We start from the raw sequence: 25,021 nt of genomic DNA on the forward strand, positions 1-25,021 counted from the left end.
TTAATTAGAAACGTTCAATCTTTTTCGCGCCAAAAACGAATTCCCCCAGAATAGCATGCCGCTCTAAGTAAAGGACCCTCGTGACGAAAAAATAACTATGGTGCTTCAAAACAGCGGTAAATACAGAAGCGATCAACAACAAAATGATGGATTGTCAGGGTATGATGCAATGATTTGTTCTGAAGAAACCGTTTCTTGGCTATTCGTCATTCTAGGGCTTTTTGAGAGAAAAATCATTTAAAAAATCACGCGCAATGTTGGGCCAAATTTTTAAAAGTGGAAGACGTGTAAACAACAAACAAAAATTACATGTTATTAGAACTACATATGTTTCTTAAAGTTCAAGATAACAAAGTTTAAATCAAAATATTTACGTACACTGAATTTTTGTCCAAATATTTAGACGTAGGATGGTCCCCTATGGTACCACTGTTCTTATTATTTCCAGCAAATTGTATACATAAAAAGAACTTGAATTTACTATTTTATCAAATTGTGTTTAAATGTCACATCTTGACTTTAAAATACACATGTCATTCATAGAATAACTCAATGATTTAAATTAGAATCATCTACGGTTAGTCCGCCATGTTTTGAATGGGAGCTTAAATGGAGAGCACTATAGTACCGTGGTATGTAAATTGATGGCCCTTTTTGGCTTTAGTATAATTTTTTTCAACAGAATATGACGTCACTACAGTTTCAGCAGACGACCTTTACTTGTCGGAACATGAAATTATCAGTTTAACTGATAAATATGGGGTAAAATAAAGAAGTATTTTCAACACATGCGGGCAGCTTTGGATTTTTCTATCAATGACAGAAATTTATTTGAAATGAAAATATTTTTAACAATTTCTATCCAAATTAAAAAAGGAACACTTCCAGTTTCACTTTCATGGTGGAAAGAGTATTTGGTGGCGTTCAGTGGGTAAAGAAACTAATTTTCTGCTTACACCGGAATAGGAAAAGACGCGGTACCCGCGGGGAGTACTATAAACCGCGGATTTGAAACTATTTTTTCATTGGTCAAATCCGCTTTAACGTCTAAAGATCTCTATTTATAAAATTTTTAAAAGTGGAAGACGTGTAAACAACAAACAAAAATTACATGTTATTAGAACTACATATGTTTCTTAAAGTTCAAGATAACAAAGTTTATATCAAAATATTTACGTACACTGAATTTTTGTCCAAATATTTAGACGTAAACCGCGGATTTGAAACTATTTTTTCATTGGTCAAATCCACTTAAACGTCTAAAGATATCTATTTATAAAAAGTCCATAGCAAAATGAAAAACAATAAACTTGCGAAATAATACTAACTGCCCACACAAAATGTTATAAATAATGCTTGGTATTCATATATTCCTACCACAAGTCTGTATTTTCGTTCTCAAAAATGTTTTAAATTTTTAATCAACTTTACAAAATCCCGTGTAAACAGCCTTCATATTGGTGTGTACTGCATAGTGATGATTACAATCTTTTAGACAAAATTATTATAGCGCGCTTCTGTCAGTGCCTTAAATCACAAGAGCAAAAATTTCGATCTGATTAATTTCGTAGTACATTTTACAAGTGATGTCACTCAGCAACCTAGAATTTCCGTTATGTAGGGTCAACACAATATGTCTTATGTTTCTTCTAAAATAAATGGATAACTAAACTACTTAACATGGGCAATTTTTGCATATTTGAACAGTTTTTGAGAGAGAAAAATGCTTCCGTTTTTATGCAATAAGTTGCTTTTTGTGTGCTGTACCAGTAAATTCAAATTGACTCGAGAAGTGTGTCTATTTATTAGCCAGTTAGGGAAAGACTTTGCATTTTCCTATAAACGTAAAACTGAAAAAAAGAAAATTCAGTGTCTTTCAATGAAAGACATTGTTTGACAAAAATGCCTAAACGTAAAATAGATTAATTATTTTCGGTACCTCATATTGTTAGGTAAGTGCATGTCCCCCAAATTTTTTTTCAAACCTCCCACATTTTCATTTGAGTGGGGAACAATCCCCCATAATTTTGAAATTCTAGATGCAACACTGCATCAAGTTGTCATGTCACATCCAAGACCCATGTCCCTATCTCGAGGTTATTCAAGGTCAATAAGTTAGTAGATACTCATCCTCACAAGAAGCGAGTTTGAAGATAAACATTCCTGTGTGGACTTTAATTTTGTCATGTGTGAAGGATTTTGAAATTGCTTGGTACAAATGTGTGCCACAACCAGGTGACATGTTGGTTAAAGGCCCATGTCACTACCTAAATGGTGAAGGTCACACTTTGAGCTTGAAGGCAACCATTTGCCCAACATTCATGACTGGACAGTAACTTTATGCATTGAAAGATTTTGAAATAATTTGGCACAAATGTCTACCAGATCATGATGATTTGTCGTGGTTAAGACCCATTTCCCTAAAGCGAAGGGCAAAGTCACACTTTCTTTTTAGATAATCTAGCATGTATCTATGTCTACCACATCAAGAGACTTATCCTCGGCCCACTTCACTTTCTTTAATCTTAAAGACTGTCACTTTGTCATGCATTGAAGGATTTAGAAATAACTGGACGTAAATGCCTGCCACATCAGGGTTTTTTTCCAGGATTTTGGGAACATGACCCATACCCATGGAATTGGGAATTTCAGCAATGATTTGTTAAAAATTGGGAAAAAATGCATGACTGAAATTTTGCAGTGATTAAATGAATGCAAACAATGACTGTCCAGGATGGCATCTTCAAACATTTAAGCACTATTACAGTGAAGAAGCCCTTATTTTCAAAGCTTTTAGAACTCTAAAATACCAGTAAGCCAAAAAAATCCCTGCACTAAAAGACGATATGTTGCACCCATGTCCTACCTCCCAAGGTTAAGGTGGTAAGTTTGCTATGAATGGCACTTAATTTCACAAAAACAATACTAGGCAGAAAGTTACAAGTTTTTATTCTCTGACTTATTTTCACAGTACCTTGTTGATAAATTAATTGACTTAAAGATAGGAATCTGTCTCTACAGTGAGCTTATGTACCATGCATGTTGAATTGAAAATAAAAAATTTGATAAATTGTGTGTATATGATAACCCATTCTCAGTTGTTGGAATTTGGTTTAATGGTTTCCTCTTTTTATATGCCCGAAAGAAATTCGGGCATATTATGTTATTCCCCCTGGCGTCCGTCCGTTAGCAATTTGGTTTCCGGCGCATAACTTAAGTTCCATTTGGCCCACAGTATTCAAACTTCATAGGATGATTACCCATATTGGGTAGAAGACCCCTATTGATTTTAGGGTCACAAGGTCAAGGTCACTATTACAGTAAAACTGAAAATGGTTTCCGGAGCATAACTTAAGTTCCAGTTAGCCCACAGTTTTCAAACTTCATAGGATGATTGTCCATATTGGGTCGAAGACTCCTATTGATTTTTTGGTCACAAGGTCAAGGTCAATATTACCGGAAAACTGAAAGGTTTCAGGAGCATAACTTAAGTTTCATTTGCCCCACAGTATTCATATTTCATAGGATAATTGTCCATATTGGGTAGAAGACCCCTATTGATTTTGGGGTCACAAGGTCAAGGTCACTATTAGCTAAATACTGAAAATGGTTTCCAGGGCAAAACTTAAGTTCCATTTGGCCCACTGTATTCAAACTATATAGGATGATTGTCTATATTGGGTAGAAGACCCCAATTGATTTTGGGGTCACAAGGTCAAGGTCACTATTACGATAATACTGAAAATGGTTTCCGGAGCATTACTTAAGTTCAATTTGGCCCTCAGTTTTTAAACTTCATAGGATGATTGTCCCTATTGGGTCAAAGACCCCTATTGATCTTGGGGTCACAAAGTCAAAGGTCAAGGTCACTATTATCCTAAAACTGAAAATTGTTTCCGCAGCATAACTTAAGTTCCATTTGGTCCACAGTATTCAAACTTTATAGGAGAATGTCCATATTGGGTAGAAGACACCTATTGATTTGGGGGTCACAAGGTCAAAGATCAAGGTTACTATCACCTTTAAACTGAAAACAGTTTTTACTCAATAACTCGAGCATTAATCAACCTACAGCTTAAGTACTTTCGGGCATATAATGCTCCGCCTAGCGGTGCTCTTGTTCTGATTTGTCATGCTACATGTATATTTTCCTCTAAAAAGCCACAGATTGTTTTTAAAAATTGCAAATAAAAGGCACAGTTTGCAGGTTTTTGCTACTCGTCATTTGAGATTATTGAATAGCACATCCCTCTATTATTGTGGATAAACAGGATAATCTGCTCTTTATTTTGTTAAGCAATTAGAAATACTGTTTTATAGTTTGCCAAATGTTTTTTACGATAACATCTTTTAGGAAATATGAAAATTGATGTTGAATACTTTTCAAATTAAAAATATGTAGTGAAAGAGTTAAGACTTAATTGGAAATTTTGAGGTTTGTTTTTATTTTAGGAAGGAAGAGTCAGCGGAAAAACGTCTGTCAAAGGCAAGAATAAATGATGAAATAGATTCAAAATTTGGTTTTGACCGATACAAAGATCCGCAGGAAAAAGTAGGATGGTTGATCAATATGCATCCTGTATGTATTTTATTATTTGATATGGTTGTTAAGATTTAAATTGTAAGCAAGCTAATGAATTTCAAAGTGTAGTTGTGAACTAAATAATCTTGATTAGTTTATCAGAAACAAAATATTGATATATCATCAATATTTTGACTTACATAAATTGATAACAGAATTTTTGAAGGTTGGACAAATAAAATATTGATTTATTTTCTATGAATATTAAACAAGCTTTTACTTTTTAGTTCAAAAATTTGTTTCATAATTATGTTTGCAATAATATATCTGTCTTATATTGTGGTTCAGATCGGTATATGTGGGGGTTCCCTGAGATATGGATATTCCTATCCGAACTGCAAACATGTCCGATATTTTTCCTTGCATATTCTACCATATTCCATTATATTTTAAACTCTACCATAATAAAACAATTTTCCATGGAAATTTAGGTCATTACACTAGTAACTATTTTCTTACAACAGCGTATGAAATCACTTCATTCATAACTGACTGTAAAATTACGTCTTCTAAGCGTGCCATTGTACAGCATGTGACTCATCTATTATCCCCATGCCAGATGAAATTTTCAGCATGGGTGAAACTAATGGAAACACCAGTCTGATTTGCAAAAATGAATTATAAAAACTTGTAGAAATCTTATATAAATCTTGTATTTAATGAATTTACAGTTTTGGGGTTTTTACATTATTTCATTGTAACATTTTAGGCAGATATAATGGATGAAGACAAGAGGCTTGTCAGTGCAGTAGACTATTACTTTATCCAAGATGATGGTGGCAGGTTTAAGGTAAGATTATGAAATTATTTGATTTTCCTGGATTGGATCATTATTATGTGACTGCTTTTCAAATTGCCTCACAATTTTTAAAGTAGAAAAATTGACAAAACTTGTTTCACACATATTCCTTTGTTACTTATTGACTTAAATAATCGTTTCATTGACAAGAGCAATCTTGGATGTTTTCGTATGTAACATTTAAATATATAATCCTATTCAAAGTTAAACAATACATCTATCTAATGTATGTACTATGTATGATTATGCTGAAATTCTGTTTCATATTTTAAATAATGTTTATAAAGCAAATAATAATTGCAAAAACACTTAAAAATGACAAAAGTATTGGAGAGATAGAAGTTTGTGTGTTCCATGTGTTTGCCAGTTTAATACTGAGAAGAGCTTTAAAGAGTGGATGATGATTTTAAAATTTGCTTTATAGGCCACACTTCAGTATAGACCTTATTTCTATGTCTTGACAAAGAAGAGTTCTGAGCGGGAGGTAGCTTCATTTCTTACCAAGAAATTTTCTGGAAAGATAACAAGTGTGGAAACTGTCAATAAAGAGGATTTAGATCTGGTATGTAACTTGGAAAGTTTTGTCTTGACCTTTGAACTTTTCTCTTTGCTTAGATATTTTTGTAAAAATGTTGTAAGTTAAACATCTTTCAATATGTTTTTGTTTCCATGTCATAGATTTAAATAATTTGTTAAAATTGGCAAACATTATAGACAGGTAGGGACATTTTCCTTTGAAATAGATGGACTGTTACATTTTTTTTTTCTTTCAGGCAAATCATTTAGTAGGCCTGAAGAGGCAATATCTTAAATTGTCTTTCCTAACTGTGGATGATCTGGGAAAAGTGAAACGTGAGATTCACTCAGCTGTTCGAAAGAATAAAGAAAGAGACAAATCAAATGAAATCTATACAAGGTTAGTAAAGGCATGTGTTTTGTTCTTTAATAACATCCATAAAAATGACTGGAACAGAAGAATTTTAAGAATTAACAAGTGCTTGTTTGGTCCTTGGCCAACTTGGATTTGTTTTACTTCTTTTTAACATGTTATGAGTTGCAGCTCTTTGTGTTTTCATGTTTATGCCTAAGCAATATCACTACTTTGAATCATATGTCCATTACTGTGTCATAATTAAGGACTCGTAAAACATATTTTCTTTTCTTCAGTTATATGGATGAAGAAGATGCTGTCTCTAGAAAAATCATAGATCAGATGGACAATATCACAGATATAAGGTAACCACTTCAGAGAATTAAACATTGTATAGATGTCTAATGTATGTTTTAAATAAAACTTGATGCTCCCTGCCAATTAAAGGAAAAAAATACTGGAAACATAAATTGGTTCATTTCTTTTGTCTCACTTGTGTAATATTTTGATAGTAAAAAGTATGCATTTTGATTATATAAAAAAAATGTGCACATTATCTCCTTACTAAGGCTTACAAGATTAGTTGATTTGCTCAGAAAGGTAATCTTTGCTTATGTCAAATAGTATGTAGTTTTATTTCGCTCTTGTTTTTCAGGGAACATGATGTTCCGTATCATGTTAGAGTTTCAATTGACCTTTGTTTAAATGTTGGTCATTGGTACTCTGTAAGAGGGAGGGGTAGTATGCCACCAGAAATTACCAGGAGAGAAGATCTTGTACATAGACCTGTAAGATTTTTCAGCAAGAATATTTGAAATTATTTTCTAGTAAACTTGAAATTGATTTTACATATAGTACTGGCATAAATTTTGGTCTAACAGAATACAAGAAAGCCTGCCAAATGCTTAAATACTTTAATTGGAGGAAATGTAATGTGAATTTCTATCAGTTTTAGGTTTTTAAATCACTGCACATTTTAGCACAAAGTGATTCATATAAAATTTTAAAGAAAGCCTTTAACTGTTGATCAAGTGTAAGTGAGAACTCCTGTGGCTGTGAGATTAAGTTCAGATTTATTTCAGGAACCAATTGTACTTGCCTTTGACATAGAGACAACCAAGCTACCCCTCAAGTTTCCAGACTCGTCAATAGATCAGATAATTATGATATCATATATGATAGATGGACAAGGATTCTTGATAACAAATAGAGAAATCATTTCTCAAGATATAGAAGACTTTGAATATACTCCAAGGCCTGAGTTTCCTGGACCATTTATCATATTCAATGAATCAGATGAGGTAAGAGTCTGTGAAGTTATTGTATTTCTATTATCATCTTATCTGTTAAAAATAGTAAAATGTCTGCAGTGATTTTTCTCCTGTATATTAGATGTTTGTAAAAGCAAAAAAATCAAAATTTTCTTTAAGATCAAGCATTTTCCCAAATATCTAAACTTGCACCAGCTTTTTTACTTTTCCAAATTAGCAATTTCAGCGTTAAATTCCTGCCAAACTCTAGAGGCTAAGACCTCTTCCCAATTCTGTGAGTAAAACCACTGGTCTGTTTACAACTTGAGATAGGTAAAGTAATGTCAAATAAAGCGAGTCAATATGGTACATCTGGTCTTAAGTTTACTGAAAGAAAAGACATAAATGCTTGAAATATTTTGAAAAATATGTCAATCCACTTTAAGAGATCTTTTGGTCTCAAAATTTACTTTAAAAATCATTATGAGTTCCTTGATCATCACTGCCCTGTTGTAAAAGCTCTGTTGCATTGACCTGTGTCAATTTGGGAAATAATGAATCGATTTTCATTGGGCTTGATCAGTTATACCATTTCAGAAAAACCAGAAATAATTTTACCTATGACTATGAGAATGATTTTCAGCCATTACGACACAATTGTTGCATATAGTATTTCTGCTTTCAGTTCAATCTTCTAAAACGTTTCTTCGATCATATATTGGAAGTTAAACCACATATCATTGCCACTTACAATGGAGATATGTTTGACTGGTAAAATTTTACTTTAAAGATTTATATTTAAAATGATCTAGATGTAAAAACATAATACTAAATATTTTTTCCGAGCTTTAAGGAAAGCTATTGCCATTGATTTTATTTTTCAAAGCAGGTTTTCTATATAATATATTGCCAGTTCATGATGAGAATGTAGTAATTAGTGCACTTGGCAGCAATGTTTTTCTTGCTTTGTATATTGCCTTTTCCCCGTCAGCTTTCAAGATGCTACCCTGATAATAAAATTTTGTTTACGACCATCCAACGGGTTCCTGAGATATTCCTAAAAAGAAAAGAGTAGCAATTGGACTTTCATTTTGCTATTTGATTTACTAAATTTAAATCATTTACATTTATGTGAAATATGGATGTTGAAAGTAATCTTCAAAAATTATCTTCCAGGCCTTTTGTTGAAGCTCGAGCAGCATTTCATGGGCTTGATATGTCATTAGAGATTGGATTTTCAAAAGATAATCAAGGGGAGTTCAAATCTCGGCCAGCAGCTCACATGGATTGTTTCAAGTATGTATCTTTACTATTAATTTATTTTTAAGATCTAGAATGGTTATTTATTCAGTTTAGTTAGCATCATGTCAAATCCCAGCTTCTGCAAAAACTTTACTGAATTTTTGAAAAAAAAAATTTTTGGGCTCTTAAGGTCTTGCTTAAGAATAGATCATTTAACACTGAAATTTGGTTGATAATGTATTTAGATTAGAGCGGTGCTTGATTTTCTTTTGTCTTGCCATTATAGCCCTTTAGGGTAAAATCATTTGCTGGATATGTTTATGAAAAGAAGAGAGAGAAAAAACATAGTCTCTTATAATTCTATTGTAGAATGGTCATGTGTACTTCTTTATCAATTTTAATATGTTTTATGTATATATATGTATGCATATGAAAGAGACTGAAATAAACATATAAAAAAATTAGAAACTATTTTATTTTTTTTTCAGATGGGTGAAAAGAGACAGTTATCTCCCAGTAGGTAGTCAGGGATTAAAAGCAGTGGCAAAGGTAAACAATTTTGTACTTAACTTTCAAATATGCTTTCTTTGATTAACCTTTTCCCTTATATAAGCGTGTTTCGACGGCTTTTTGCCCCCCCCCCCCTTTTTTGAGGCCTCAAACAGTGAAAAAATGCCCTATTTAGGCCCCAAACACTGTCTTTTATTTGAGAAATGTTGTTAAAAAAAGTGACCATTTTTTCGGCGCCGTCCCCCATCCAAATATTACACCAGGGGGTTGCCAGAAGGGGGATGTGCCCCCTTCTGTTTGGGGGGTTTGAAGGGGGGCGGAGTCCCCCTCATCGCCAAGAAAATTTTGGACTTGTGAGAGGCTTAAAATGACCCCAGGTCGATCATAAGGTAACGTGTAACCAACGCTGAAAAGCCTTTGACTCTATCTCAATCCCTTGAGAAGTTGCAGCACTTTGAACTAAATTTTGATGGAAAAAATCGAGGCAAAAAAGTGATTTTTGGCAATTTTGAGATGTCCCCTCGTTGCCATGGTAACAGGAAATTTAAGACTGAGCATGTCGTTACAAAGGCAATGGTCCAGTCAACATTTGTGCCAAGTTTGATAAGTATTGAAGCATTTTTCATAGTTTCATAGCAGTTTGAACTTGTAACAGGAGGCTTTTCAGTGAAAATGGCCATTTTTCACAATATGCTCATGGGGGAAAGGGTTAACTAAAAAAATTGTTAATGTTACAAAACAACAATTTTTCACCAAAATTAGGTAATAGACCACATGTTAACATGGAAAAACCAGATTTTTGGTGATTCCAAGGTTTTTCATCATTTTTTGTTAACCTTTTCCCTTATATAAGCGTGTTTCGACGGCTTTTTGCCCCCCCCCCCTTTTTTGAGGCCTCAAACAGTGAAAAAATGCCCTATTTAGGCCCCAAACACTGTCTTTTGTTTGAGAAATGTTGTTAAAAAAAGTGACCATTTTTTCGGCGCCGTCCCCCATCCAAATATTACACCAGGGGGTTGCCAGAAGGGGGATGTGCCCCCTTCTGTTTGGGGGGTTTGAAGGGGGGCGGAGTCCCCCTCATCGCCAAGAAAATTTTGGACTTGTGAGAGGCTTAAAATGACCCCAGGTCGATCATAAGGTAACGTGTAACCAACGCTGAAAAGCCTTTGACTCTATCTCAATCCCTTGAGAAGTTGCAGCACTTTGAACTAAATTTTGATGGAAAAAATCGAGGCAAAAAAGTGATTTTTGGCAATTTTGAGATGTCCCCTCGTTGCCATGGTAACAGAAAATTTAAGACTGAGCATGTCGTTACAAAGGCAATGGTCCAGTCAACATTTGTGCCAAGTTTGATTAGTATTGAAGCATTTTTCATAGTTTCATAGCAGTTTGAACTTGTAACAGGAGGCTTTTCAGTGAAAATGGCCATTTTTCACAATATGCTCATGGGGGAAAGGGTTAACAGAAGTTGGCTGGACATATACTTAGAATTTTGTCTCATCTCACCAGACATAATAATAAATGATATGTATATTTTTTAGGCAAAGTTAAGATATGACCCAACTGAACTTGATCCAGAGGACATGTGTCGAATGGCTACGGAAGAACCACAGGTGTGTTTCATTTGTCATTTGTTAACTGTATATAGTTAACACTTTAAACCTTAAAGGTAAAACTTGCCCACCTAAGATAAGCTTGCTTCAAATCTTTGTTATGTAGTAAAATATGGTTTGTAGTTCTTATTTTGAGTAATCAGTTCCAAAAGATTATGTCTGAAAGCTTGGTATTGTGGTGTGTTTGAATGACTATATATATCAGACTATTAAAATAAGGATTGCTAACTATTTCCTTGAGCAAGAAACTTGCACATCACATCATATTGGTTACTTCCAGGAATAGATTTGAGAGTGTGTCCATTAGAAGCTTCTGGCTGTCTACACAACCAAACTTAAATAAATTCTGTATAAACTAATGCTTAATAAAATGACCTCCAATATGAAAAAAAAAATACAAATCGCATTGAAATAAAAATGATTTTTGCAGCTGTTGGGTAATAGACTCGATACCTTATTTAGTGTACACTTAACAAAAGTTCTAACCGATCACTTTTTAAATTTTGATTATTTTATAACGGGTCAATAGATCCTTATGAAATTTTGCAGAGGTAATTTTTGTGTCATTTCCTACCGATTTCTGGAAAGAAATATAATTTAATACGGTTCCACGCACTCACGCGGGAGACAGGGCGCAGTTTACACATTTTGGCACGAAATGTTCGTGCAGAGCGTGGTGAGTATTAAATTTTACATTGCATAAATCCTTGTTAACTTTATAAGTGAAAAAACATAAAACATGGCACGAATATCGATGCAGGATCGTGCCGTAGCAGTAGGAATGTTGAATGCTGGAGTCTCTATCAGACAGGTTAGTGGCTGTTCATAACAATATTTTTTTTTAAATATCGATAAAGTATTATTTAAATAGAAAATGTTATAACTTTATTATTCTCAATGTGTTCATTCTCTTCGAAACAAAATAAAAATCGGATCTATTGGTTTTATTCTTTTTCATATATAAGCGAAAACTCAGGGTGATCGGTTAGAACTTTTGTTCAGTGTATCTAGTAATTTTATAAGAAGCTGTAGGTCAGTGCTGCTTTTTAGCCAAAAATAGAACATGTGTAACAAGTTATACTGTTTAAGTAATTGAAATATTTGTTAATGATTTCAACAGGTGCTGTCCAACTACTCTGTATCTGACGCTGTAGCAACATTCTATCTGTATCAGGAATATGTTCATCCGTTCATCTTTGCACTGTGTACTATCATTCCTATGGAACCAGATGAGGTAGTTTGTTAAAGCTGATGTCAATTATTTGAACATAGAAAAAGTATTTGAATTGAATTTTCAGAAAGCTTACCAACTTAATCAAAAATTGTACATGAAAAAAAAACAAACAAAAAAAACAACTTAATTTAGGAAGTAAATTTCTAAAAGAAAAACTTGTTTGTAGAATATTGCCGTCATAATTTTGTTCTGGGCATGTTTAAAAAAAGATACAGAGATAATATGATTTATAAATTTCCTGTAGGTATTGAGAAAAGGTTCTGGAACTCTCTGTGAAGCACTTTTGATGGTACAGGCATACCATGCAAACATAGTTTTTCCAAACAAGCAAGAGTCAATATTAAATAAACTGACAGAAGGTGGTCATATGTTGGACTCCGAGACTTATGTTGGTGGACATGTTGAAGCTTTAGAGTCTGGTGTATTTAGAGCTGATATTCCATGCAGATTTAGGATGGTATGTATTTTTGTCAAGAATTATTGCATTGTTTAAATGAATAAGAATGGCTTATGCTTGACAGCATTTTGTTTTAAGCATATAGGATGTTAACTAATTAAGCAATTGATACAATACTGAATTTGAAAGGTTATTGCCTATCATTTATTTGCTTTTACTCTTTTCTTCCATTAAAATGAGATTACCTGTGTTCACAGATGTATTCTTGTAATTGGCAGTAATGAAAGAATTTTAAAATATTCATTGAGCGCACATGTAAAAATGATGCTTCTCTTTGTGAAAGCAATTAAAACATTTTCTATATTATTGATTAAAGTGGAATCTCTAATTATTCAATGATTCAGTTCATTCTTGAACTAAAGTTATGTTTTTATTTAGGTACCAGAAGCTTTCCAAAATCTTATTGACAAAGTGGAAGGGACGATGAAATTTTCCATTGAAGTTGAAGAGAAAATACCTATGGACCAAGTTACAAATTTTGATGAAGTTTGTATATTTGTTGGTTATGAATTAACTTTTTGCTAGGGATTAAACGATGATCGAGTATAAACAATAATTGATCGTTTATAGGATCGATTAGCGATGATCGAATACAAAGTTCAATAATCGATCATCGGTTATTTATCTTCTTGCTGTTACTTAAGTGACTCACTGTATTATAACAACACTTTAAATTAAAGCCAGCTTTGGTTTACCCAATAATTTTCATTAAAATGAATGAGAAAGCATACTGGTGACCATGAGGTTAATAGTTGACAGTGAGGCATTCTAGTTTACAGACATACTATGCTCAAATTTGAAATTAGAAAATTGCTACACTGTCTATTTGTAAATATTAAATAAACATGTTTTGACTTCAAACAAAAAAGATATGTATAAAATTATTCTACACACTAAACTAAAGATGGTTACAATATAAATATATAGTGTCATTAAAAAAACCTGGCATTTTTATTAATGACCAACTTCTCTTGTTCCCATACATAGCTTATTCATTCCTTTATTGGAATTGAGACATAATAATTTCATAGATATAATGAATTTATTTGATTAAAATATTTTACTCCAGGATGAACATAAGTATGAGTAACTAGTTTATTTCAGTTGATTAAGTGGTAGTTTACACAAAATATAGAATATTAATGGAATTCTTATAAATATTAAAGCATGATATGTGCATTGTACATATTTACTTTGTTATCATAAATGTTTCGATTATATAATCGAAGATTGATCGAAAAAGGTTGTTCGATTATTTTCGATGATCGATTATGATTTTTGTCCGATTAAGAAACCCTACTTTTTGCTTAAAATTTAATCTTAGTCTGATTAAGTCTGAGCAGCAAAACAAAACAAAGAAAATGAAGACCTTTCTGAAAGCAGTTGGTTCTGAACAATCTAAATGTTTGTTAATTTGAAAGTACAAGATGCAAGACTGTTAGCAACAAGCTCATAGTAATAATATATATCACTAAAATTCATGTAAAGTATTAAGATAGTAATTTAAGCTAGCCATATTGTGACATAATCTCTATGAATAGCCTATAGGTCAAACTTCTTGTTTTCAATCTGATATATGGCAGATGAAAAAAGAAAAAAGATTGACTTATGAAGTTATAAACATTAGAAGAAGGAAAATATACAGTCGACATTGTATTAAGAGACCACTCAAGGGACTGCCAAAAAGTGGTCTCTTAATAAAGTGGTCTCTCAATAGAATTCTGGAAAATTCGAGACTTTTTTATATTACAAGTCATAGATATAATAGCATCTTTTTTATAAAAACAAAAACTACAATATTATGTATGTATTACAGTTTTATAATTACATTTATGCCTTATTTTAAAAAAGTCATCAATATGTATTTGTTTTTTAGTAGAAATTTGTGTACAAATGTGATCTATGCTCATAATACTATCAACAGGTAATTTTGACCCTGAAACAAAGCATATTGTCTTGTATTGTTAATATGTTCATACACATCTCCTGCTGAACATACTTTCGAATCATCAGGCTCCAGAGCTCCAGATAATTTTTCATGCAATGAGTTTTAAACTTCTTGATTTTTTCAGCAATTAGTTTTCACACTACCCCGATTTCAAATTCAAAAAGGTTCTTAGAGATCTAGGATTTTTTTTTGTCGAAGGGTCATATTTAACGGAGTACTACATGTATTTTATAAATCATCAGATGAGCAACTACACCATCAGCAATGAAAGACTCGGTTCTGTAATGTTTAGTCCGCTACGTTTCGACTACAAACAATTACATTTGCTATTTACTCAGACTCAATTCCATGCACGATTTCCTCATTCAATTTATCCGGTCTTATTAGTTGTCTGTCAATTTTTTCGCTCGCTCCGACGTCTTTTTCGATTTGATTTTCTGGAAGGGAGGTCACTCTGAGCACATGGCAAATGCGGTGTTGTGATACGTTATTGCTCTGACAAAATATGTCACAATTAATATTACGATCTTTCTTTCTTTCCGATTTTGAAACGATTGCAATTGTTTTTCAATTCGTTTTTAAACGACAATTATTTGTGACGGTCGTTTAAAAGATACTTTAAGACCAATGACCATGAAAAATATTTGTTTGTTTGCTAGTACACATCAAACCTACTCGCTGATTACACAGGTGAGAATGCCTGTAGGGACGATTATTTGTCACGGCCGTTTAATAGATACTTTAACACTTTATTTTGTCAATTTGGGCCGACATTTAGTGGCCGCTGGCCGCGATATGAAATCGTCGTTAAATGGAATTAAATTATATAGTAAAAATCATCGGGAGGGATTTTATGCGGCCGCTTAATAAAAAAGTCGCTTAATAAAGGTGGACGCAAGTACGATGCCGACTGTATATTCTTTTAGTTTTAGTGAATACCACTTCATTTAATTCATTATCATTTTACTTGCTAACTTTCTATTTTTGTTTGTATTTAGGTTTGTTCGGATATTATAGAAAGACTGTCAATGTTGAGAGACTGTCCAAATCGTTTAGAGAACCCAATTATATATCATTTAGATGTAGGAGCTATGTACCCAAATATCATCTTGACAAATAGATTACAGGTATTTACCTTTGATAGCTCTTGTTAGCTGACTGTACACAAGTTAAAAGCTGTCTCTGTAAATTGACACCTCAGAGATCAATCTTAGTGTTTCCTAGGTTAACTGTTATTATTTTTAGTGCAGTTTTATATTTACCAATATCAATTTTATAAGGTCATTCTACATGAGCTCCCAGCTGATGCAAAGAACTTGTGAATGGTTGGCATAATTACTTGCATCTTTTGAAACTTAACATGTATATTATATTTGCCCCATAGCATAATTGCATCCTCAATATTGAAGAATAAATATAATTGTCTTCACCTGGCAGTCCAGTTTATATATAATACAGTTTGTAGGAAGGACCTGAGGAATAGAAATTTCATTGCAACAGACAAAAGGTTCAAGATTTTCACAAGTACCATGATTTTTCTGAATCCTTTATTACCTATATGCATGCTAGAAGTGAGCAGCGTTAATCTTAGTAAGTCTGATTATATCATTATAGCAGGTTGACTTACCTGGTATTTTTACCAGATAGGCTGTCCCAACTACATGGAAAAATTCTTCAGACCATCCTAACTTTTACTGTATAGCTTAGTAGTTGTGACGGTCTTCCAGAATGACTGAATAATATTTGCCTTGAATAGATCAAATGAAAAAATGAATAAATTGTCATGCATCATTGATACCAAACAGTGTATACCATACTTGGGCATCAAGTTATATATTGTAATTTCTTAATAAAAATATGAACTGAAAATTTACATACATTTTTCTTACTAATTTTAGCCACCTGCAATTGTTGATGAAGCTACTTGTGCAGCATGTGATTTTAACAAACCAGGAGCTACATGTCAGCGGAAGATGCCATGGATGTGGAGGGGAGAAATAAGTAGGCTGAATTTGTGTTCTATTCAAGCTTAATTTGTGTTGTTTTATTCAAACAAAAAGGAGTAATTGAATTTCAAGCTTCTCATTTTTAGCTCTACTTATTAAAAAAACATGGAAGAATTGTAATTGTAATGAAAGACCTACATTTGTGATAATAACCTTTTTTTGTAAAAGTATATTTTATCAAAACTACTAGGTATGGTATATTCACTTCAAACTTAGTATACATCTTAACCAAAATACAACACCATTTCAAAAGGGACAGGTAATCTTGAAATTATTTTTTGCAAAGTTAAGACCAATTTTGGAAAGCTTTAATTATGCAACTCGGCACTAAGGAAAATGGTTCCAATGGTGATTTGAAGAAATGTTTGCAACAGATTGTGTTTTATGTCTTGTTTTGGATGAATTCTTGTTTGTGACGGTACTGTCAAAGTGGTTGTGATATGTGATTATTTATTCAGATCACAGCCTGCTTTGATATTCTCACCATGAACATTCCCTCAATTTATGCTTTTTATACATTACCATGTGAAGAGAATGAACACAAGGAAATTTTCAATTACTCAAAAATTGACGATAGTAAGATATGTCTGAAATATTTAATTTTCGTTAAGACAATAGGATAGGTGCAAATCAAAGTGACTGTGAATTGTTGTTGATTCTCAAATCACAGTCTGCTTTGGTGAGCATCTGCCTGTAACTATTCTTAAAAGTGTCCAGACAGATCAACACAAAGGAGGGGAGAGTTGCCAGCATTACACACAGGAGAGGAGAGTTACCAACAATACACACAGGAGAGGAGTAACCATCATTACACATAGGAGAGGAGAGTTACCAACATTTCACATAGTGGAGAGTTACAAACATTACACACAGAGGAGAGGTACCAACATTACTTTCAGGAGAGGAGAGTACCAACATTACACTAGGAGTGGAGTGGAGAGCTACCAACATTACACACAGGAGAGTTAACAATTTTACACTAGTGTTGAGTTACCATCATTACACACATGAGAGAAGAGTTTCCATCATTACACACAGGAGAGGAGAGTTACCAACATTACACACAGGAGAGTTACCAACATTTATCACTTGGAATCAACAGGATAATAATATTTATAAACTGACATGGTAGTCTATGATTACTGGCATCCTCTTTTAATTCCTTAAAGCAGCATGCCTCCGAATTCATGCAAGTGAACTGTTGACAACTTGGAGACCATTGAGAGGGTTTGTGAACTGTTGACAATTTGGAGACCATTGAGAGGGTTTGTGAACTGTTGACAATTTGGAGACCATTGAGAGGGTTTGTGAACTGTTGACAATTTGGAGACCATTGAGGGGGTTTGTGAACTGTTGACAATTTGGAGACCATTGAGAGGGTTTGTGAACTGTTGACAATTTGGAGACCATTGAGGGGGTTTGTGAACTGTTGACAATTTGGAGACCATTGAGAGGGTTTGTGAACTGTTGACAATTTGGAGACCATTGAGAGGGTTTGTGAACTGTTGACAATTTGGAGACCATTTAACAGATTTATGAAATGGTGCAATGCAGGAGTTAATAGTTTGTGGATTTTTGACATTTTGAGGGATTTAGCAATTCATTATCATGGTTTGTGTACTATCTGCACTTTAGAAGTAATCAACTGTTTTTGACAATATGGAAGTTATCAAGATTAAAAACAGTTGTCTGTTCAGCTCTGATGTGATGGAGAATCATTTATTATATGTTGACAATCGAAGCCATCAAGAAGGTTTGTGAACTGATGTGATATTGCAGATCACAGCCTGCTTTGGTGAGCTTCTGTTGGCAATACACAAGATTTCTTTAAGAGGAGAACAAGGGAAAGTGAAAGTGCAATCAACCTTTTATTGTGAAGGACACCAGGTTGTAGATCTTTTATTTGTTTGTTTATATTTAACTCACCTGAGCACAACATGCTCATGGTGAGCTTTTTAGTTTTGGGATCTCCCAACAATTTCTTTAAACAATTTCTCCTGAAACTAAGGTGGTTCCCCCATCAAATGTTTAAATGGTTTTGGTCTGTTGCATCAGTATGCCACAGGTTAAAGAATGCAAATTTTAAGAATGTTGTCTGAAAGTACAAGTCTTGGATATTTTGCATAAACATAGTAGACCTGCATCATGATTGTTCCAATTATAGGCCCGAGGGTCAACATTGTCCCCGCCCTGAGAGTCCTCTGTTGTCCATAGTAAAAGACACCAATGACCTATTATTGTGTTGTTAGTCATTACCAGCAGATGACTCCTATTAGTTTTTAGGACAGTTGGTTAGAGGTCAAGAATTTGTCAAACTTTTTAATAAAGGTTAAAACATTCTGTTCTGAGTGGTTTAGAGCAGATGGCCTGTCCCCCTTTAAAAAGTTTTGTCCAGTGGATATTATCCTGTAGAGAAGATAACATTGATCTGAAATTCATTGTGTTTCAATAACTGCACAACTTAAATCTATAACATCCGCCCTCTTACTTTTTCTGAAAGATGGTAAGTAGTGTGCATCTTACGATAAATATTAGTGTTTACTTAAAAGAAATTCTATCCATATCCAACAAAAAATTAAAAACTTCATTCAATGTTGCCTATACGAGGGATGATAAAAAAATAACCGGACTTTGTAAATGATTCTTTACCTGTTAAATGAATTAACATAAAAGTACACGGAAAATAAATCGGAATCTATCCCCTAAATGGTACAAAAAATACCAACAAGAAATATTAACTAATAAAAAAGTTATGCTGTCATTGGCATGTACATGTAAAGCAATGCGGTGCACGGTATAACTTTGAAATTGACGTTAACAACGTCACAAGCGTATTTTCCTTAATAGAGCAGCTTTTTACTCATTCACGGAGTAGGCCAATTTATACGTGGTACAATCATGTTGTTGATGCGGCGGATCCACTGCCTATTTATAGTTCTGTACAATTGGGTATCATAGTGTATTGTAAAAAAATATATTATTATAAAGAGCTCCTGTAACTTCCGTTCTTTCCATCTGTAACTTGATTGTTGGAAAAATCGCACACGCAATAATCTATATTATGTATTACAAATAATGTAAAATAATGTTGCAGAATGATTATGTATCATACATAAGAAAAAAAATAAAAGAATAATACAACTATGAACAAAATTGTCATTATTTTAAAATAAATAAAACGCATAGCCGATTTTGAACAGTGACTGTCTAATTGTTGACACAATTTCTCCATAAAACTACTGCGTAAAATAAGAAAATAATTGATACAATTGTAAACCAAGAATACAATATATGTAATTAATGCATTAACTATTATCATTTTAAAATCCTTAGAGTTGACTTCACCGTCCCGTAGCTACTGTCGAACATGGTTGACAATGTCCGCAGTCAATCGACTGTTATTTTTCAACGTCTTGGCGATTGACGTCACCAACGTCCTTGAAAATTTCTTTTTTCTGTCTCTCCTTTACTTGTTTTCTATTTCTCTATTACCCTTTCTTAATTCTTTATGCCAATCAAAAATATGCTGTGGCTTTCTAAAACTTTTCCCTTGATAGCCATAATCTTTTTCTACGTTTTAAACAGTTTCTCTCCTTACTTTTGACAAATTTTTCTTATTGATCGATTTTTAAGACATTCCGACGACATTGTTTTAACGGGAACATTTAACATATAACGTTTAAATTTTGATTGCAAATATAAAAATGGTTTAAATGAAGTCATTTTTACTGATAACGTCAACGATATGGTTCATGACGTTTTGGCGTATTTTGAAATATACGCAGCTTTAAGCGCCTGATGTCAAGGCGAATTTACGCACTGCACCGGGTATGCGTTACCATGGTTTTTGAATTCTCTGTTACGGACAAGCTTTTTACGTTATCAGATTAGATAAAGCATCAGTTTACAGGTGTTGTTTTCCGATTAAGTGTGATCTATACCAATAAGTGATAGGTTGAAAATTTTTCAATTTACATTCTCAGTCCGGTTTATTTTTGATCAACCCTTGTATTTATATATCGCTATAGATTAATGCAATAAAACTGCAAATTTTTGTTTTGGAAAGTTTTTTTGTGTCTGTCTTACTTAAACCTTTGATTAATTTATGATAATAAAAATTGACAAGGTTTTACAACTGGTTTTGATAGCCTGTTAAACAGCCAATCAACCGCTTTGTTCTTTATCGGCATGATAATATAGTTGTATATTCAGTCTCGAGTGATTTTCAAATATAAAAATATTTTATATCTTGAGCAATTGTTTGCAGTTGTTAACTACAGATGATTTATACAAGTACTTGAAATTTGTTATCAAATTTTCTTTCTTATTTATAATTTGAAATTACCAAACTAGGATATCACAATTTTGAACTGATGATTCCAGGATGAACTGATGCCAAGGATGGGAGAAAGCTTTTTCTAGACATAATTGATGAGGAATACTACCTGCCTGGTGACATGGAAGCAGTTGCAGAGAAAAATGAAACGCCTGTCAAAGTGGCTGTGAACTGGTGTATAATTTTTCAGATCACAGCCTGCTTTGATGAGCCTTTCTGAAGCACATCAGGATTACACTATTGTTTAAACAATTTCATCATACAGAAATGTGGGGTAGAACTGGCAAAAGGAATTTTCCTCTAAAAGCCATCAAAGAGGCTGTGAACTGCTATTTTGTTGACAGATCACAGTCTGCTTTGGTGAGTTTTAGAATGAATATGCTGCAAGAAGCCAAAAGGAGTAAAATAGACATATTGATATTTCTTACAAGCAGCAGATGATCTCTGCTCAGGACATGTAATCAAGTGTTTCTTTTCCATCACAATGCTTTCCATAAGTACCAGGGCCAAAACATCATTTTTGGAGATGGGGCCTCAGCCTTTTTCTTGGGGAAAATTACAGCGCTATTTGCTTATTTGGGGAAAACGAGACAGTTTCATTGGCAGGATAAAAGAAGTTAATTTATTCATTAATGGGTGTGAACAAATTAAGAGTAATCCATAATATTTGGGGGAAAAAACGCCCTAGACTTTCTTTGATATGAAAAAAAGTTAATTCATAGTCCCTTTTAGATCTATTAGTTCCAAAAAAGGTAAAGACAGTTAACTTATTTAGCATAAGTCTTAAAAGATGTTTAAATTTGAGTCCCTTTCTTAAAAAAGGATTGAACATTAATAAAAATGCTTGAATTTGATTGCTCTCTTTAAAAAGGGCTTAAATTTGCTACAAATATGCTTGAAAATGATTCAAGATATACTATGCTCATCTTTGAGTAAAATATTTTTATCAAAGAAATTTGTTAAAACCTATGAAATTCCCATCGAATATGTCTAATTCGAATAAACAAATTAATAAACTATGTATTAAAAGGCGTGTTCTTTTTTACAGAAGAAGTAAAAACTGGCTTTTCTTAAAAAATACTGCCAGTTTTTTTAACAACGATATATATTCATATTGTGATCACCTATAGTGTGTCGAGTTTTAACATGAAATATCTACTTTGTGTGAAGTCAAAACATGTTTATTTTATATTTACAAAGAGACTGTGTAGCAATTACCAATAATTCCTGATATCAAATTTGAGCATAGTATATCTTTAAAAGACAGTGCTGGTAAAATTTGACAGTTATTAATAGAAAAACAGTGATCAAATTTAGTACCTAAATCAATGGATAATGATGAAATTTGCTGTTCATGCAGGATTAGTTAGTTGTACCTTACATGGAAACATATTAGAATATCATATAATGTTCAATGTATGCTGTTTAGCAGTCGAGAATAAAGTTTCAAATGTTTTATTACTGTTTTATAGTTACTTTATCATTGGTTATAAATGATGTGTGCTTGAAAATGGGTAAACATGCTTAAAATGTGCTTGATTTTTGACATTGGACTGAATTACAGCTGTCATTGATTCTTATATAATATATTTTTCTTGCATTTAGTCATTCACCAGAGCATTAAGATTATCAGAGAAGCCTTCAACAATCCTGCTCATCTGTACAAATACATAAACATTTAACAAAAGTTCTATAAAAATTAACAAAAGTGATTTAACACAAGTTCTACAAAAAATAACAAACGTGATAGCTTTGTTTTTTCAACGAAAGCACATTAAACACTTGCAAGGTAATAAAGTACATGTAACCAATATGCAAAGTAGGGGGAAATTACATCATGTCAGCTGGGACAAGGCACATATATAAGATCAATGTGCATACCCCTGTAGATAGATGTTTATAATTGCTAAATTTGAAGCACAGGTCATCCTGGTGGTGTTGTAAAGAAATCCATCTAATTTTTTACCTTTCTCTGTTAATTTTGGCTCTATATTGTGTAGGGTATTTTTATAGGACTGCGGAATTTTGAGGGGGGGGGGGGGAAGAGTCTAGTTGATTGGTTAAGTGGCTGATATTCAGCTTCTTCAAAGAAGGGTTTTTGGCCCCGAGTACCTATGTATTTACTGTTAAAGCAGAACTATTACATTACTTGCAGAACACTTGCTAAGGAAATTGTAATGAGCTTTCAGGCTTTTACAAAAAAATATATAGGAAAATAAAGTTAAATTCTCTCGAAACAAAATATATAAAAACTGAATTCTCTTTTCAGTGCCTGCTAGCAGAAGTGAATATCATCGTATACAACAACAGCTTGAAAATGAAAAGTTTCCGCCAAGGGAACCAGGAGGGCCTCCTCGAGCTTTTCATGAACTATCTAAGCTGGAACAGGCAGAAATTGAAAAAAAAAGATTAGCAGGTGCATAGGTTGAAGAATGCTTTTGAATAGACCTTATTAAAGCAATCAATTATTATAATATACAATTCATTTTGGTGTAGTACATCACTTGTGTTTAGTATAAATGAGATTCTGTTAAGGCTGATTTTTCTTTGACTTTAAGACCCTTCAATATGGGTCATTTTTGGTTATAGTATGGTGAATGTTGGGCGGCGGGCGGGCGGGGCAAAAACTTTCGTAACAGTTTTCTCAGCAACCACTTATCACAGCCTTTTAATATTTGGTATACAGCATCAACACATGCACGGGGGAGGAAGTGTTACACGAAGGATGGAGTTCTTATGATAACTTGTTTGGAGTTCTTATGATAACTGTCACTGAGTTCCTGGAAAACGTTACGGATTTCTGTGGAAAACTTTTTCTATATAACTTGGAGAACTCGCGTAAAAATGGTTTATTTTTTAACTTTAAATGGGGAGTTTGAGGTGCTAAATTAAACTTTGATAATTAAGCTTGCCCTAAACATATTGAAAATTTTGTTTCAGAAAAAATCTTTTAGTTCATATTTGTCGCCTTTTTTTAAAAAAAATCTGGTAGTTTTTGAGAAAAATTACCAAATTACTTGCTAATTCGTACATATTGACCTTTTCATTTGTGATCTTCTTCGTTGCTATACTTAATTACCTAATTATTATGGAGAGTTGCAAACATAAAGCCCACCGCTAATAAATTTATACCTGATTTTTCAAATGTTACGGAGTTCTTGCGATAACTCAAAATATGTCCTGGAGTTCTTATGATAACTTTTTGTTACTGCAGTGTGTTTTTGTGCTTAATCACGGCACGTTTAAGCGTATTTTATTAGTCAATAAGTGTGTAAATCATTATGAAGCATAGTACGCTTATCATTTGAACAAAAATTTGGTTATATAACGTTGGTTTTGATCGTGTTTTTCAGTTCAAGAGATATTTTTCTTACCTCCGTTTCTTGTGTGTTTTTTGGTTTGTTTTGGTCTTTTTGTGTGTGTGTTTTTTTGTTTTTTTTATTGGAATGACTGTAAACATACTTAATGTAGAGCATTTACCTACAGGATAAAAATACGCTTTGAATTTAATACTCAAGCATGATTTCTTCATATATACATTATTCCTGGCAGTTTTAGAGAACATTTAGTAACAATGCTATCGGTATGCGTGTAAACGGTTTTCAGCAAAATAGGAGGTAATAAGCACTACCTTTATCTAAATTTAATGAGGTGGGTGTCGTCTTTATGTATTCAACGGGTATTTCAATTTCTAAAATTTATCAGTTTTTGTCAAAGAAACGTATAAAGTTCTATGACAATGATATGACGATAGAAAGTAAGTCTTCAATAAGATATGTGAGTCACCGTAAGGTTCATGCCGTTTATCGACCTTGTTCCTTTCTCTATTACATCCAATGCTACATGCCGTTTATCGACCTTGTTCCTTTCTCTATTACATCCAATGTAGCATCACGTGACGTACAGCAATCTCCATATTTCGGAAAATTGCTGCATACATTTTTCTTATCAAAGTTGGAGTCCTAGTTGTGGAAATTTTGCAACAACTTTTGCTGTAATTGATTACAAAAATATGTTGTCGAACTTCTTTTGCTCGAACCCGTAGGGCACGTGCAAATCTGTCGAAGAGATCGGTAGTAATCGGTTGATTTTTTATGCATAAAAAGATCATACATTTCGGGTGCATGGGTTGAAGGGTATCCCGGTTTCTATACGATACATGGTATTATCATT

At 33.1% G+C, this 25,021-nt stretch overlaps 1 protein-coding gene across 1 annotated transcript; it reads left to right on the plus strand.

The window, feature by feature from the left end:
* LOC132751639 (DNA polymerase epsilon catalytic subunit A-like) lies at nucleotides 1-23,264 on the plus strand (the record flags this gene model as incomplete). The annotated part of the gene is given in 18 exon segments (XM_060741839.1): nucleotides 1-159; nucleotides 4,453-4,579; nucleotides 5,292-5,372; nucleotides 5,806-5,943; nucleotides 6,155-6,297; nucleotides 6,549-6,617; nucleotides 6,908-7,040; nucleotides 7,335-7,553; nucleotides 8,188-8,273; nucleotides 8,679-8,798; nucleotides 9,233-9,293; nucleotides 10,796-10,867; nucleotides 11,988-12,101; nucleotides 12,346-12,558; nucleotides 12,937-13,044; nucleotides 15,505-15,633; nucleotides 16,405-16,507; nucleotides 23,118-23,264. Coding segments are annotated over 18 exon segments (2,125 nt in total), but the record flags the coding sequence as incomplete, so codon positions are not given.
* Nucleotides 23,265-25,021: the final 1,757 nt, after the last annotated feature.

Source organism: Ruditapes philippinarum, unplaced genomic scaffold (assembly GCF_026571515.1).
Source record: "Ruditapes philippinarum isolate M1 unplaced genomic scaffold, ASM2657151v2 ctg3617_1_1_1_1, whole genome shotgun sequence".
NCBI classification, from domain to species: Eukaryota; Metazoa; Mollusca; class Bivalvia; order Venerida; family Veneridae; genus Ruditapes; species Ruditapes philippinarum.